The sequence below is a fragment of the Melopsittacus undulatus genome, chromosome 3 (assembly GCF_012275295.1).
Source record: "Melopsittacus undulatus isolate bMelUnd1 chromosome 3, bMelUnd1.mat.Z, whole genome shotgun sequence".
Classification (NCBI taxonomy): Eukaryota; Metazoa; Chordata; class Aves; order Psittaciformes; family Psittaculidae; genus Melopsittacus; species Melopsittacus undulatus.
This window is the reverse complement of record NC_047529.1, coordinates 40195072-40213555: the sequence shown is the minus strand read 5'-3', so window position 1 is coordinate 40213555 and position 18484 is coordinate 40195072. Positions and strand designations below refer to the sequence as shown.

The window sequence follows — 18484 nt, the reverse complement described above, 5'->3', positions numbered from 1 at the left end:
ACAAATCCAGATTTTGTAAGCTAGAAAACTTGATGCTAAAAAACAGGCATTTCTGAGCAGCTGAAATTAACTATAATTGGATTAACTGCACAATAAATAGGGTACTAAGAAAAAATGATGTTCTATAAAAATAAAATAGCTCCTCATATTCCTGTTAGTCCTTCTGAGCTGTTAACACAGCTATAGATATAGTGTGACTTCCTGTTTCAAGAAAAGTAATGCCCAAACTAACCTAGCAAACTTTGTTGGGAACTTTTTGATGGCGTATTTTTTGTTTGGGATTTTTATTTTGTTTTGATTTTTTGGGGGGATTGTTTTTTAAACTTGTTTGGGTCCTTTTTTGTGTGTAGGGGTCGTTGCTCATTTTGTTGGATGGTTTTTGGGTTGGGGGTGTGAGTGGGTTTTTTTCCCCTTTGAACTCTTTTCACAGTGGCAGATCAGATTTCCAGCTTCAGGTCTGCTTCTTGGCAAGTGACCTGTCATGCTCCATCAGTATGTAAATTGCAAACAACAGTTCTGTTTAATTTGTCCAAAGAAATATCCGTTTTTAAGAAACTGATGTCTCTAAAGCTCCAGCTAGACCTTTAAAATCTTATTGGAAATAATGACAAAGAAGCCTTCACACCTGAGACAGAAGACAGGAAGAACAAGCAACAAAGTTGCACAGCAAAGGAAAACACACAGTTTCCCCTTTTCAGGAATTTACTATACTTCTTTTTACTTCTGTTCAAACAAACCCTTTGGGTTTTGAACACTAAATAAATTATAGAGATCTTCCTGATTTGTCAGAGTTTCTTTGTGCAACATAGATTCTGTTCTTTCTGTTTGCACATTAAGTGTATGTAGAAGTTAGATATGCTTAAGCAGTGAAGTAAACAATATAAGTTGACAAATCTTACGTGTCTGTTTTCTCTTTGTCTCCAAGCAGCAAGTTCCTTGGAAGCCAGTTCTTCTGGGCTCATTTTTATTAGATGGTCAGGAGTAACCTCTCCTTTCAATACTTTCTTAAATAATATCTAGAGAAAGAAGAAAAGCTTCACTTTTGCTATCAAGACAGAAACAGCTTGCAGCTGGGAATGAAGCAGAGAAACAACAAACAACATACTCTTACAGCTATATGGGTACTGTGGTTTCGTAATTATCTTGCACTACAGGAAGCTGTACTAGATTTTACAACATAAAAGCCCAGTTCCAGAGTTCCATTTATTCTACATAACAGATTGTATCTACATTATACACATTAATGATCAGACACTTAATTAACTACTGTTCCAAAAAAGAAGGTAAGTTTATGCCCATGGCAGCAGTAACTCCCTTGTATTACACAGCAGAAAGAAGTTAGTACTAAGATGATGTCTTTGCCTTTTGAACGAACCAAATTCCAGGGGTAAACCACCCCCAAATAGTTTAGCAGCACAAGCAAAGAGAAGCCAGTGACAGAATTTATCCTGATCACACAGCTGGCTAACTGCAATAATATTGCAGACAAAGCAACACGATCAGAATAATTGATAAAAGGACAAAAGACGTAAGTTGATTAAGCACGATACTGAATAATGGGCTCTAAGAAAGCAGAAAAGAGAGCAAAAGATCAAACTTGAGAAATGTGGGTATTAAAAAGCAGTGAGACAACAGGACAGAAACAAAACTGCGTGCAGTAAGCAGCAAAGGTTGGGGGTGGGGGAGAAGGAGGGAGATAGGGACACCAAGACAACAGATCAGAGGTAAAGAGAAACACATTAGGCAAGCTGTATTTACTACATGTTGAAATACCATCATAAGTACTCTCAGAGCAAGGAATTGAAGAATTAATTATGAGGAACAGGTGAAAAATAACACAAGGAACACTGTGCACAAGGCAAACAACATCAAAGAGACCAGGAAAGTTAAAAAAAACAAAACCAAACAAGATAAACTCTGAAAGGATTAATAATGTATCTACATAGGAGACTTTAATCTACAGCAAATAAAGGATTTATGTAAAGCACAACAGACAAATAATACGCACATTATTTTTTGGATCTTTTAGATTGAACATTAAACTTCTGTATTTGTTCTTGTACTTTGAATCAGTGTCCCGAAAAAAAGAAAACAGCTCTCTTTCAATCCTTGTGGCAACTTTTGCTGCTCTCTCCTCAGGAATCTTTAAACTGGAGTCTGTCAATCTGTGAGAGAACACAATGGCAAAAATTACCAAATGCTTCCAAATAATTTTTTTTCTCTGACTTCTGAAATAATTGAAAATGTAATTTAATATTTTAATTATATATATCTTTACCTTTTCATCAGAATTTCCTTAAGAGACTGCTTGACACTTTGTCTTATCTGATCAGCAGAAGGTTTGGAAGCTGGCACAGCTGGCAGGTGTGTTGCACTAAAGGATCCTTTCTCATTTTTCTTTTTCTTAATTTCTTGTTTCTCATGAACACCTACCAAAACACAGTTAAAAACTGTAAGCTACTCAAGCCACTGATATAGACCTTTACTGCTGCTGGACGTCATGAAGTTTTCTTTTTAAACTGCTAAGAAGTGACCTTCAAGGAAAAGGAATGGACTCATAGGAAGGTCAGTTAGTCGTTTTGTTTGTTTGGGGCTTTGTTTGTTTGTTTTGGTGCTCTGTTTCTTTGGTTGTTTTGTTTTCTCTTTTTATTTGGATATTGTTTTAATTAGATTAATCCAAAAGAAACTTCTTTAAAAGAAACAAACAGGACTTTCCCTCTTTGACTAAAGTATTTCCTTCTACACTGAACCAAGATGACCAGTGCTCATTAGCTTGATCTTACTTGGGAATTTTGACTCTGAATTTCTGTAATAGCATACATTAATTTTTAAATGAGTATACTGAGAAATAATATCTGGAAAGCACGTATTACAAGCATCATAAACTTTACATTAAGATAGCATTTTTCATTAAATTTAGCATTTCTGCATCTGTTAGCCATCAGAATTATTTCAATTACAATAATCTCAGCTTCTGATTCAGGTAACAGACATTCTTAAACAAGGCCATTATACGATCTGTGTCACAAATAACTGAATAATGAAAAATTCAAATCAAATTAAAACCTTTAAAGCAAAAAACCCAAATTCCTTCAAACTTAAATTTTCAGAATGTAAACTGAAAGCTTGTTTGTCTTCGCCTGTGAATGTCATTAATACAAAGCAGTAGCTTTTTATTTATGAAAGCAATGGGAAATAATATTATTTACTTTCTACTCTGAAAACTTAAATAAATTGAAGACTTGATAAATATCTAGCTTATGTGTTTGATGGTAAAAAATCCCTATTTCTTCATCATTAGTTTCAGCCACTGAGTACAACTTAAAATGTATTAATACCAGATGCAAATGAACTGTGTTTTCCAGTAGTTAATAAAGACAGATTTTCTTTTCTGTTGGGCAGACTGTGTGGTTGGATCATTAAGTCTCATTATTTTGACTATGATCCCTATCAAAATTACTGATTTTCCCCTCCTTGCCAGCAAGGTTGTACTGACCCGAGATCACTGTTTGCCATTCTGCACTGTGACTTAAAGTCTTCAGATAATAGGCTTGTTTATTAAAGCAGCTGTAACAATGCTTTATTTGCTCAATACATTTTTGTGCTTATCTTCTCCTCAAGAGGAGGAGCTGGACTAAAACTAATAGCCTGAGGGGGGCATGGAAAATGGAAAACCTCCACATGCCAGCAATGTTTTCGCAAAATTCCAGCCCTCTGAAAACACAGTCCTGCAACAGGGAGGCTATGGGCAAGATTAGCAATAAACAATTCCACTATAAGCCTAATTCAAAGCAGTTAAGAGATTAAGACAAATGTGCTGATTAATAATTTTATAACTAATAATAACTGTCCTAAATGAGACTGCCAAACCTCTCCTGTTTAAAAAAGATTTTTATAGTCTGAAATTGTAATCATAAAATCTGTCATCTCCTAGTTCAAGCAACATATTTTAGAAGAATTATTTCATAGATGCTGCAGATTCATTTCCCTTCACACTATTTGCACTTGAAAAATTGATACTAAAGAAAAGTCATTATCTTTCACTGTACACGTATGTGAATTAGAGCATGGAGTACATCACCAAACCTCACTACCTGATTTTGTGGACCTTTCCACCACACTAAGGGATTCTTTACTTATTTTTTCACTTTTGTCTTCAGGGGACCGCCGAGGAACTACACCAGTTTGTGATCCTTTTCGAGCAGGAATGTGTTGCCCTTTTTTCATATCTGAGTCTCTGGACTCTGTCAAGTTCTTCCCATCACCAGATTCCTGAAGTAAACATTTACACATGTTAGTGTGCTACTAAATGCTACAATGAACAACTATGTAATTACCACACATTTCGCACATTTTAAGTATAATTCATAACATACAATAAATTCCCTGGATGTATGTATAGTATTTTCTAAAAGGTTACTGAATATCCCAAATTACTGCAAAGTATTGCTTAACCACCCCTTTGAAATACTGGCTGAAAACACATCACAAGGAATTTGCAGTTAAACTCCATGTTGAAAACCATTATATTTTCAGTTATTTTAAAAGATCAGGGATACGAATGAACGTCCCTTAACCACGTATCTACAGGAAGTCACTTATGTTTAGAAAGCAGACATAAACCAAAATTAAACACAATACTTACGTGTCTGAATTACACTACTACTCAAAAATAAAGATAAAAAGGCTTACTGGATTAAGTTATGAGGAATATGTTATATACTGAAACCCTCCAAAGAATTGTAACAGAAACCATCTCACTGCTCTTGCAAATTATTGTTCGTCTAATATGAGACACAGAGAATGTAAAAAGGCCCCAATTAAAATGTTAGGCAATTTCTTCTGCATATAAACCAAACTTGAAACAGCCAAACTAAAATACTGTCTTCATATTCCCAGAATCATAGAATGGTTTGTGTTCTAAAGAACCTTAGAGATCATCTAGTTCCAGCCTCTATGCCATAGGCAGGGACAACTTCCAGCCTCTATGCCATAGGCAGGGACACCTTCCACTAGACCAGGTTGCTCAAAGGCCCATCCAACCCGGCCTTGCACACTTCCAGGGATAGGACAGCCAACAGCTTCTTAGGGCAGCCTGTGTCAGTGCTTGACTTGCTTTACAGATATTTAAAAGAACTGCAGTTTATATCATACAGCAAATTGACAGACATCCTGTAGAAGTGCTTACAAATCTGAAGAAAAAATTAAGTTCTTCACCTTTTCTATATACAGCAGTATGTATAGGTATATATACACACATGCATATGATGTGCACATAACCCTGCTCAGTATCAAAGGAATTTATCACTGCCATTAAAAAAAAAGTCAAACCAGTTAGAAAATGAAGTAACTCTGAAAATAGTAAGTCTGCAATTAAGATTCACAAAAATGTTTGAAATGTGGTATTTTAAATAGCAGGGGGTTAGGAGGAAATTCCTTCTAGCCCCAATAATTAAAAGCATCTTAAGCATTAAATAAGACACACCCGTCTGAAGATTTTGACTTTGTGCTTCCCAGTGTCCTCCATTTGCTTTGTTTTTTCAGTTGTTATGTTCAGATTACAAGCAGGTGTTTGCTTCGACATCCCCAGTTTTTCACACTGACTTTCTTCTCTGTGGATTTCAGTTTTCACTTGACTATCTGGTACACTTTGATCCAAACACTCAATTTTTTTGTCTTCTTCAGCACAGCATTTCACACACACATATTCTTTATCTTCTTCACCCATCTGCTGTGCTTGAGAAAGGCTCAGTCCAACACAATCACCATGAAACCAATCATCACATCTTCCACAGCCTACCATAAACCTGGAAACAAAAGAAGAGATAAGTCAGCATACAGACTCCAAAGAAGATAACAGCCATTAGAGTAGAACGTACCATACTTGTTTTGATTTGTGCATCTCAACAATTTGTTCTTACCTGGAAAGGGATTTTCTTTGTAGCTTTACATCCATCTCCAGCCTTACGACATGGCACAGAATTCCTGATAAATACTTTTTAAGCTGTTCTGCCTTTTGCAGTAGTCCAAGAGACTATCATAACCTCCTTAAGTTTTTTTGTAACCTGCCCCCAAATCCTACCAACAGGATTTTTCATACTATTAAATAAAAAAATAGAATTCCTGACTGAATTAAGGAAAAAAAAAATCCAACAACAAAGCACCAAAAAACCCAACCACAACAACAAAACACAAAACCCACGAAAACAAAAACTGAAAACCAAACACACACCTAAACTCTCCAAACCAGTAAACTTGTGTTCAAAAGGTTTGGAAAGTTTCTTCCAAGTTCCTATTACCCTTTCTTTCATTCAAATATGATCACCATCCTACCCACTGCATCATACCTACTGCAGTCTTCCATATCAGTAAGATATATACGCATTCCGACAAACATGACAAACACAGCAACATCAAGCTATTCTAAACTAGTTGCTATTTTAACATCACATTCCTTAGACTATTATACCCTAAATAGACTATAACCCTAAATACTTACAGAAAATTCCTTTTTATTCTCTTTACTGGTGAATATGGAACCAGGAGCCTTCAACTGTATCTGTCTAGCTTGCAGTGACTGGTTTCTTTTAAACAAGGTACATGCCACTTTTGTGTTGCTATGTTATTCAGAGCTAACAGTTATTTAAAGGATGTTTCAAACACCAAAGGACACCCTTCCTCTCAGAGGTACTTCAAGTCCTTCATTACTTTAATAGTAAAAGTAACTTTAGGTACAGATAGTATTTTCAAAGTAAAGATCACTTGGCCTAAAATAAAGCCATAATTTGATTATTTTGTGGAAGCATTTTGAAAACTTCCTTAGGTACCACTAGTACCTACTTGCACTGATAGGTACAATTGTCAGTGGAACAATTTGGGAGGGATGTGAAATTTCAAAGTCACATAGGATAAACCCCTCAATAAAGCGATTCCAGGACACTTACATGGTAGCAATGATCTTTTTTACAATCTTTTCTTATAATAAACTGGTACCATTAACTAGAGACCTGATTTCAAATGACCTAGGAAGATCTCTTGCACTGTCCACTCATTCTCTTTTCCCTTTTGTATCTCTGGGTTTGCTTCTGTTTTATACTTAAAACAGTAATTCATAAAATGCTGGTTGTTTCAGCAATATATGCCAGAAGCTACATACACTAACCTGCAAACCCTGTGCCTTTAATCCATCGTAAGATGAGTCTAAGGAAAATGATTCCTAATTTATGTATGTTCCTATTCAGGCTAGAATCTGCCCTCTGCTGACTTACCTACTCTGCAAAACCATATAAATACTACAAGAGGGGCTTAGAGGAACTTTCTTTGTCCAGAACCGCAAATGAACACTCCAGATGGTTTGATGCAAGTATTGTAGTCAAGAAATACTGATAACTCAAGAGATGAAAATTCTTACTAACAGCAGATGTTTGAAATGAGAACAGAATGTTGTGGTTATAGTGTTCTTGCTTACCCAAAATAAATTAGGATTAAATTCTGCTGAAATAAATAATCTTTTGATGCAAAATGAGTCTGAGAAGTTTTAAAACTCAAGCAGCTTGAGAACAAAGTCATTTCCAGCTTCACTAGCCTGTGATGCTGCTTGCTAGATGTGAAGGAGAAGGTTTCAGTCATTTTCTTCACAAACTATTTTATCATTTTTTCTTTTTTTTTTTTTTCCCCTGAGCTTCAAGTACATTTGTGGTATTACTTATCACTAGCAAACCATAAACTTCCATCTACTTAGCATCTTCAATTAGGAAGGCAGAGCTTCCTTCATGTTTTGTCAGTATCTCAATATTTTCAGATTCATGTTCCAGCAAAGTGAATTTAAAAGAAAGGTAACATTAGGGAACAACTGCTTCCAATGGTTTTACCAGAGTAATACCATAGTATCCATAAACACCACAGGAAAACAAGAGAGAAGCAATGGGACTTCAGCACAAAGATGACTGCTCCTTTCTGTGAACATGGAGCCAAACATGCGATGACAGAAAATACAGCATGAGTGCCTACTTCACAATTGCAAGGAAGTGTTACATAAGATGTATCTTGTATTACTAGTAAAGCTTTGGAAACACTGAAAATGGCTACAAAAAATCCAAAGGAATTTCTGCAGAGCTGAAGTAAAAATCAAAGCGTAAAGTGCTTCTTGCTTAAAGTGTATTTTGGTGTACCAATGAATGAACGACTTTCCGTCAAAAATAAAAGTAAACCAAGAATACACCGTCTTGAAGCCACAACTGCTACCTGGATTTTTATTTAAAATGTATATATTTTTCCCCAGTTGGAAACTCAAGCATTGGAGACTATTTTTTAAATGAGAAAGCTAGACTGCAACATTTAGCAACCAAAACAAGATTTTCATTAATATTTAGAAAACAGACTAAATTTGCATTAAAGAGATTAACTGCAGAGACACAAGATGCTGCACATCTTCAACTTTAAATTGACAGCACATGTAATTTTTCAGCTTAGCTCACACATAGTACGTGGGCAACAGGGATAGTGTATGATATAATTAAAGCACCAGGATAGGCATCCAGTCTTATATCTTTATTTTCAGGTCTATCAAAAAAAGAAAGCAAAAAAAAAAAAAAAAAGGAACCCCCCCCCCGTAATAAACTCAGCTCAGGAAAGATCATTTTTCACTAAGAACACACACCAAGACAGACAGATGTCATTCAAGCCATCTTAGGCAAACTACTGAGATGGAATACCCATTTGCCTTCATTCCAGTCTTCACAATAAGGTTTCAATTACACTGTATTTAAACACACACAATAAAACTTCAGAATTCAGGATTCAGAAGCTAGGACTACAAAGAGAATCTGGAAATGTCCATGAAGCCTGTACTATAAAACAGAATGCAGTGTTTACAATTGTCTTGCTTGAATGGTAATAGGAATACCAGTGCTGTCTGCCTAAAATATTCACTATTTCTACTTATATTTTCACACTAGTCAACTGAAAGACTACAACTTCTGAGGACAGTAGAGAACACACCGATTTTGATATCAGTAATGTAAATAATCCTTTTTACCATAAGGCCACTTTTACATTTTTATCTGTTTCATGTAACTGCACAAAAAACACAATTATGATTTGTAACAGCAATTATAATTGGGTAATGGGCAATGTTTAAATACTAAAAAGGGAAGTCAAGAGAAACTGAAGCCTGGCTTGAAGTATCAAGGATGTCCTCTTGCACAGCTGTCAAAGTTGTGACTGAAGAGGTTCTGATATCTTGGACTATGAAAACACCAAAGTTTCTGATTGCAGATTGCTTCAAGTTTGAAGTGCAGGAGTTTTACCCATGTTGTAAGGCTGGATTGGAAGATGTAAAGCTGAAAGAGAAAGAAAAATGTCCTTTAAAATGTTAAATCACGCCATGTTAAATAACAGAATTGTTTTCACTGGACTTGAATATAAAACCAGACTTTAAGAAAAAAATTTAAAATAGCTGACAAGTGACAGCAAAGAGTACAATAGTACACTGGGACCTTCGCATACAACATGTTACTGTTTAATTTCTTTAAAGAATCCTCTTGGTAGTCCATGCATTAGCATGAAAAGATGTACCTTAAAATTAGAAAGTAATGGATGATACATAAAAAGAGATAAATAATACAAGTTCTCCACAGCCTCTCTTAGGATTGCACGATTCTGTTTGGTGTTTTATTTGTATCAAAGTAAATTCATCTCTTAGACAAAAAAACTCATGCTTGGATGATTTATCTTAAAAATATAGAGGCCACGTTTTAAATATATGGAAATTACATGTATGTAAAAACCATTCCATTTATGTTTCAAAAGCAAGTTTCTAGAGATATCCATTACTATGAAATAAGATTTTACAATTAAAATGGGCAGAAACCATTGTATTAATAAAACAGGTGTTCATTGTAAAGCTATAATTATGAATGAAATAAATTGGAAGCTGTCAGAATAGTTCAGTGTGGGCATTCTAAGATAATGTAAGAAATAATTTATTTCAGAAAGAATTGCTTCTCTTTAGTCCTTTGCATTTGTAGGTCAATGCTTAGGGAAAACACTGTAAGAGGACTCCAATCTCAAAAAAAAAAAAATCAATCCAAGTTATTCAAAATGACACCCTAGAAAAAAAACACACCTAGGAGGAGTAAAACTACTGTTCACACACTTTTAAAGAACTTAAATATTGAAGGCATGTCTCACGCCTGCATTTTCTCCCCGATTAATGGCACTGTTCATCTATCTTCCATAACATCTATTGTAAAGTTGTATTAACATTACAACTGCATCTCAGCTGCACTGATGCTAGTCACCGTTAAAGCAGAGATACAACATGGAATTATTTCTTCAGCTAATATAGACATTACTAGTAGTAAGATATTAGTAACAGCTTTAGTAGCATATATGGTTCACATCAGTGAAGCAGCATAAGCTTGATTCACAGCTGAAGTGAAACGAGTGTTTGCCAAAAAAAAAGCGCCAAAACAAAAAACTGCATTCCCTATGTACAAAAAACAAAGAGAAACTGCTCATGTATAGGTCTTACACAGGTGACAAGAGCTATCAGGTTTTGATCTAACAAGAATAACCTATCTTCAAAGAAACACTATCAGCATATGTCTGCACAAAATTTGCAGCATAGGAAAAATACACTGCGAACATTTTTAAAATATTAATTTCCAATAGCCCATCTTTTATGTAAGTTTCTTTTTTCTGCGAAAACATAACTTTAGTTTTTTATGTTAAATTAACCTCTCCAAAAAGCAAACAGGGAGACAAGCAATCCTCTGCTCTTTGAAGTAAAGGTAAATGCATGAAACATGCCCAATAACAAGAAAACCAAAATCACAGAACTTTCCAAAACCCTGACAAAAATGGTACATCTCCTAACATTAATAACAAATCCATATTTAAAAAAAAAAAAATCTTTAAGGAAGCTCTACTATCACAGGATTCTACACACATAATGCAAATTGCAGGATCAGGATCGTACATTCTCTAACTGCATATATACATATATATTGATATATCAATCTATGCATTTTAGACAACTCATGCTATCCATTTCCTTGAATCCCTAATGGCATTAATAATAATCCTACCTGTACTGCTGCCCAGTAATATAATCTTTATAAAAATCTACTAATAAAATGACACAGCTGTAAACACAAAACACAGTTGAGTCCTTCCATTCACTAATTATACATTACAATGCAATTTTGTTTATACGGTCATAGAATTTTTCTACGGCTGTGGGTGGACACGGTTGATAGCTTTTAATGTTGCAAGGCTTTCACAGTGGAAAAAAAGCAGTAACAGAGGCAGAAATTACAGGCATCATCCATGACTGTAAACTGATGATATATTGCATAATGTGCAGTATAAAATATACTATTCAATGAAGATGTACCAGAACTGAGGCATCACAATTATTCTAATGACTGTTTCTTCTGAAGTGTTGTCACAACAATGATTCAGTTGCTTCTATATGCACCCACCCTTAAAAAATATGCACACTTAATTTAAGGGTGGTTATAAGTCTGGAGCATTAATCTCCTTCCTTAGCCATTCTCTTTTGTACTGGCTATAAAAATTACATGATTGCTTGATTCCAAAATAGTTTACTGAAGTATGAGCACTACTTTGAAAAAATAAATGCCCCAACGATTTTACAAGAGGAAAAGCAGTTTTGAAGTTTCTTTTCTAACTTCACCCATCAGACAAAGTAATTTTCTCTATGACAGCTCTGCGGAAACTTTTTAGTGGCTATGCATATGCAAGAGATCAGGAATACTGAGTCTTTGCTAAATCAACTCCTGCATTTTCCAGTAAACTGCCTTCTACAGTATTACTAACTTTTCCTCTATATTAAAGCTGAGTAAAACTCTGGTCCTGCATCACTTAATTTTTCTGCGAGCTCTGAGAAGGCCAGTTTGCGTACAACCACAAAAACTGCATGATCAAATCTCAAGCAACAGCAAAACAAAGACAAACAGGAAAACACAAACAACAAACAACTCCCCCCCCCAAAAAAAAACAATAAAAGAGAATGCTCAAACTCTCATACCCTATTAAAAAAAAACAACAAAAAACAAAACAAACAAAAAAACCCAAACACAAAACACTAGAATTATAGAAATCAAAAGCAGAAGTCACCAGCAACAAATTAAAGATATAAACTTTCCTCGTGACACAAGGCTTTTTAGAAAATTTGCTTAGAAACAGAGTACCTCAAGTTAGGTACAATGAATTATTAATTGGAATTTGGTGGAACGTCTTCCATTGATCAAGACTTGGTGAAGACAAGGGAGACAATCTGCAAAATATTAGGCTTTGTCTATGTGTACAAGAAAGAAATGAGTTCAGCTCTCCAGTCTGTAGATAACTCGAACATATATGGTGAAAACTGGAGAAATTTGCAATAGGGAACATATAAGGCATATAAGAAGAAATCTTACATTAGTAGATTATTCAGTGACGGCAGAGCTATGACCTTCACTTAGTTCTGTCAAGAAATAAAATTGTTTTTTTCTTCAAATGTCTTTAAACACCTTCAATTTGTTTTCAGAAAAATAATTACTGTTTGTGATAAAACTTATTCTTTTCAGCATTGCATGAACTCATCAAGAAGTTGAGGTAGTAACTTCAGCATATATGTGATATGCATATCAATACACATTTCATCTATAGATGAATGAAAATCTAGATGTATGATTTATATTAGCTGATGAGAAAACATCTAACAGCAATATGATACAATGGCAAAGTCAAAGAAATTGAAAGCAATACTATAATGAGTAACAATAATTCAAACTTCGCACTGGAACAAAAGCAAACAAAAAACCCGCTTTCAGATATGCTGAAAATTACTAAGTACAAAGCTACACCATAGTTATCCGACTTGCCCAGAAAAAAAAAAAATGGTTTAGTTTTCACATAAAAGTAAAATTACTTTTGTGTTATATTATAAGGGTAAATCTCTGAAGGGGAATTAACACACATCAAGCCCACAGGCTGAAACAGTTCTAAAGCCAAGCATTGCTTACCCACTCTGGGTAATGAAGATACAAAAAACCCCCTGTTACGTTGATTCCAGCTTATAAGCATCAAGACAAGTAGAAAACAAACAGCCATTGTTCAAAGCTCATGTGCCAAAGAATGCAATTATTAAATGGAAAAGAAAAAAATATATTGCCTCTTAAAAATCAAGACATGTTCTATCTTGTGAACTTCTTTTGATCACGCAAGTCACATTTGTTATAAAGGATTTCTCCTTTTACAGCCAAATCCATTGCATCTGCAATGCAACATAAACACACTTTAACTCTTCCAGCAGACACAATAAGTTTACTCTGGGGCTGTGACAGACCTATGTAAGCATCCCCCTTTGGTAATCCTGTACACAAACAAAGCTGATGAAACCCTCTCCAACACATCTCCACATCTTCAACCCAAATCAATTTTCCTAGCTCACTATTAACATTCACAAGCTACTGGTTTTTCATTTTTTGTAGTGAATACAAAAAAGTTCCAGTGACAAGTAATTTGCAGCCTGAATTCTAAATGTGTTACATTAACATGATGTACTAGAAAACTCCTATGCACATTATATCCCAACTTGAGGTTGCAACTTCAGTTCAACTTCTTTTTCTGGTCATCTGTACCAGAGCACTGCTAAAATCTCTGAAGTTCAAATAACCATAAAGCAGGACAAAAATCACAAATGTTTCAGATCTTAGCTCTGGCTTTGACATTTGTTGAACTTACTGTCATTTGACAGCATTTGTGTCTCGCACTTTCTCCTCTTCTCCTATGCAATGAGCAAATAAAAGAATAAAAAAAACCACCATACAGGAAACAGACTGACCAGCCAGGCTGTTAGAAAAGGGAAACAAAAATTCCTTGAAAAGCAATCCACAAAGCAAATGAAAACTCCTTATCAATACACTCAATATTGTGAGTTTTGATGTTTTTCCAAGGGATAAGAGTGAAATTCATGTTAAGATTTTTTTTTCTATTGCACCATACTAAAAAAGTTTTCTTGTTCGTGCATCAATAATTAAACACATACAAAATGCTAAGCACTTGAGATATGAGTTTTAGTTCCTTTTGTATCTTAATGTCACCAAATGAATCCGAAAGGTTTGAGTTTTTATTTGCAGCATACAGCTACAAAATAAAAAATAACGTAAACAAAACATTTTTTAGAATAGTGATAGTAAAAAGTGCTGGAATGGCAGTCTTAACTCTTCTATTATTAAGCACAAGGCTCAATACTGCAAGCTTCCTCACTTCTACTAGTGTGTCTCAGTTACATTCTATATACAGAAATTCTGTATATTTTTACATTTAGCAAATCTGTTCCTTTTCTCCTGAAACTGCTGGTTGCCAGCAATTTTGTAACAGACATTAAAAACAAATCAAACAAGAACAACAAAACAACAAAAAAACATCAAACAAAAAAACAAGACTGACATTAAGAAAGCTGTTTAAACCCCAAATAAGCATATTTTGCTTTAAAAATATCCACATAAACACTTCCATGTCATGAAGCAGCCTTTCTGAATGTAAACAATTCACTGAAATACAGGCTATGTACTTCTACCATTGTGGCAATACACGAGATGATAAAAACTAAGAGAATGCAAAATGCAGAGAGTTAAACAATATTATAAAATTAAACACTGCTACAGAGGCCCAAATGGTAAAGGGAGAGCCCTAACAACAGAAGCATTAAAGAAACAAATAACAAACAAAAATCCAAAACCCAAAAACCAACCAAAAAAAATGAGAACAAAAAAATAAAAGCACAAAATCACACAGAACTAAGCCTGAGCGCCCCCTAAATCAGAAAATTCTTACCAACCAGGCAGAGCAAATATAGCCATTATTCTTATAATAGGCTACACTGATGCAGTTACTATAGCTGTACAGTAAATGAATTTGATGTATTAGCTTTTCAAATTATGTAAGTAGTCAATAAAACTCACAAGGGCTCTTCTTACAAATGAATGCTATAAAAACCTCAGGCACCAAAGGTAATTGCTCCATATTTCACTCTGATATATGGAGTTTTAAAGCACACTCACTGAAAATTACCGTTTTCTTTCACATAAGGAAAGGACTAATCAGACATGATTTCATAAAACAAACAAACAAACAAAAAAAAAACACAAAAAAAACCCAAACAACAAATGAAACCAAAAAAACCCCACAAAACAAAAAAAAATAAAAAAACTGGGAGGTAGAACTGTAACTTCAAAAAAATACTTCAATATAAAAATCCAGAAAATAAAAAGTGGTAATAAAGGAATTCTTAGTCTTGGAGTGACAGAATCACAGAATCCCAAGGGTGAAACCTAACAGACTTTTTCAGTTCACTTACAGTGTAGAAGAGTAACTTTTGCCACAGAGGGACATTATCAACTTCAGACACAAACTCATTATTAAGTTTAGTTAAAGGCAATTTCAGATATGCCTCATATGAAAGTTTTCCAGGGGTTGAGATTTACATTCTTTCTACCACCCTCCTCAACCACTTTGGTACTCCTATGACAGGAAAGCCTCACAGCAATCACAGAATCATAGAATAGTTAGGGTTGGAAAGGACCTTAAGATCACACTTCTACCAGATAAAAGTCACATGTACACAACTACTTTTTTTTTTTTGGCTGATAGTAATCCTTCAAGTTAAGATGTCCCTGTAAGGAAGAAAATGACAATCTGCAACACAGACATCTTAGCCTTATTTCTCTTCTGTGAAAAAAAAAAGTCAAGTTTAAAGTACACAATTTAGCAGCATAGCAGAATTACACATTCATCAACAAATTTATTCCTAGAACAAAGCATTTCCAGTAACTTTTTTTTTGTCAAACTAGTTTCTACTACTCTATTTAAAAGGCATATAAGTGTACGAGTGCAAAGGAAATTAACTGACAGTGTAACAGAGTATTCCATTATGAGGCAAATGAAATTAACTGACAGTGTAAGACAGTATTCCATTATGAGGCTATGCCTTTTTGTTTCAACAGAAGCAGCATGAAACATTTGGTAAAAGATGAAAAAAATTATCTTCTGAGACCAATAATAAATTCCTCAGACACAAAGCTACACACACCTGTTGCCATGTGGCTTCCTGCAAAAGCCACACTGCTTGTTGGGCACCCAAACATATTTGCTTTCACTAACAGAGGTGTGTTCCAAGCCTTCCCGTTTAACTGTGGAAATGTTATCTGGAATGAACAACGGAGGTTCATCAAGTGAAAGACTTCTGCTACTTCTTCTCTGGCGAGGTTGGAGATTCTTATCAATTCTTTTTGATTTGTTTTTTTCTTTATCATCCTCCTTCAGATGTTCTACAACAGTGGGATCTTTTGTCTCTGCCTCTTCCTTTGTGGAGCTATTTGTTTTTAGAACAGTTGTAAGCTGGTGTTTCTGGCCCTGAGCTTGCTTCTGTCCAAGATTTGAAACATGCCCTGACAAGGAGTGTGCAGAGTGGTGGGTATCTTTAGAAAAGCTATGATGAGTAGGAGATTTCTCACTTGCTCTTTGAACTGATGACTTCTGCATTTGCCCAGAAGTTTGGACTCGGGGTATTTTCTTCAGCATCGTATTGGTCTGCTTTTTTACCGTCACCCCTGAAATACAGCTCTTTGCTTTCGAACTCAGGTCAGACTGTTTCTTTCTAATTTTAACTGGGTTACTTGGATGCTGATGGCTCTCTTGATCATCCGCATTCCGCTTCAGACTTGCTGAATATGGACTATGAAGACCTGAAACTGTAAGACCAGCTCTTGTTCTTGAACGTGTTATTTCTTGTTGTGCTGTACCCGACTTCTGTCGAGTACCTGCAGCCAGATTTTGTTTATTCTGCGTAACAGATTTACTATGCCGGGGCCTAATATGCTTGTCACATTTTGATGGAATGCTAACTTGTTTATCACCGTCCTGAAACTTTGCTGCTTCAGGGCTTTCTGTTTTAGTGCTTATCTGCTGCTGTATATTTTGGCTTGCCTGGTCAAGATCAGTGCTTTCCAAAATGCTAATTCCTGGGTCAGCAGAAGTAAACTCTTTGCTTTTTAAGTCTTTATTATCAAAATCTGTACTGTCCAATGGTTTCTCAGATGAAGTTACAGTTTTCTCCTTGTCATTATTTGCAGGTTCTGTTATACATTCCTTTACTGACAACGTATTTTCATCAGGAACTTCCACATTCTGGGAACCTAAAATACAATCAACCCCCTCCTCTACAGAGCTGGACAAACTCGAAAAGGTCTCAGAGATTTCACTTGGATTCACACAAACACTAGATGGATCATTAGTTTTTCCAGTTACCCCACTTTGTTCATGCTCTTCTGTTTTCTTCTCCAATTCCTCTGTTTTATTTTCAGTCTTTTCTTCTGAAGAAGTTTCAGAGACCACTGAATCAAGCATATCATTTGCTTCATTTTTAACTGCAGTAATTTCAGTATCTGCAGATACTGAACAAATTGACTCAACATTTTCAGATTCAGTCTTTGCTGAAACCTCTGTTATTTCCTTTCTTTCTCCAGAAGAAGGAGAACAAGCTCCTGCTAAACTAGCACAACTTAACTCTTGGGATGCTTCCTCAACTTTTGCCTGGTCAGGAGTTTCAGACGTTACTTCATTCATGTCTTCAGGACCAGGAAGGCATTCTGCATGACTCTGGGATGCAGTAACTGCTGCTGCAGTTCCTTCTATCTGTCCTGATCTTCTTGTACTACGTCTAACTTCTTTAGGCTGCTCCGTTTTCAAAGGTGCAGCAACATCTGCCTCTTTAGCTGGACTTCTCTCTTGTTTCTGTCCGGTTTTTGGAGCAGATCCACTTTTGACAGACGATTTCTTGGTATTAACTAGAGGTGCAACATTTGAACGCTTGGCTAGCGTGCTCTGTCGCAAACTCCGTACTGGTTCTAGAAAGGGAGAAAGAAAATGTCTTAGCTATACTTCATCCTCCTCTTTGCAAATACAAGACCTATCCAGAATAGAACTGATTTAGCTTACTGGACACAAAGAGAACTTACAACTTAGTTGTTTAATAAACTTGAAATACCCAACCAAATAAAACTCAAACACCCTTCCCCAAACAAACACGCCTCCCCCCAAAAAAAACACAAAAAACAACCAAGCAACAAATAAAACAAACAAAAAAACACAAAAAGCCCTCACAGCTGTCTACTTTAAAAAGTAGTAAATTATCTGCATTTCAATTTTACACAACTATAGTATGGAGGTTAAGTCCTCATTATTCTAATGGCTACAAAACTTCTGAATAGTATATACAAAACAGAAGTGACAACAGAGGCAATCAAAACCCACTGTACTTTTCTAGAGTTCAATTTTTTCTATCTCAAGTAAAAGCTGCACAAGTAAGTTATATTGTGTTTGGAAGTATAGGTGTGAAGCTTACAAAGCTTTTAGACAACATAGTACCAGAATCTGAGATCCAATCATATTCTCACCTGATCCTATCTCC

The 18484-nt window shown here is 35.3% G+C and overlaps 1 protein-coding gene across 7 annotated transcripts in view; it reads right to left on the bottom strand.

Moving 5' to 3' along the window:
• Window positions 1–18484, bottom strand: part of PHF3 (PHD finger protein 3) — a 53038-nt gene that overhangs the window by 12982 nt on the left and 21572 nt on the right. For 6 of the 7 annotated variants that reach the window (XM_034061081.1, XM_034061082.1, XM_034061083.1 and 3 more), the window contains 6 exons: window positions 16106–17921; window positions 5486–5807; window positions 4095–4272; window positions 2279–2429; window positions 2009–2165; window positions 900–1016 (listed from right to left, as the gene is read on the bottom strand). In XM_034061081.1, coding sequence (XP_033916972.1) covers window positions 900–1016; window positions 2009–2165; window positions 2279–2429; window positions 4095–4272; window positions 5486–5807; window positions 16106–17921 — 2741 coding nt within the window. Of the gene's footprint in view, window positions 1–899; window positions 1017–2008; window positions 2166–2278; window positions 2430–4094; window positions 4273–5485; window positions 5808–5921; window positions 6062–16105; window positions 17922–18484 lie in introns of those variants that run through there. The other variant, XM_031052752.2, reaches the window with a different exon arrangement.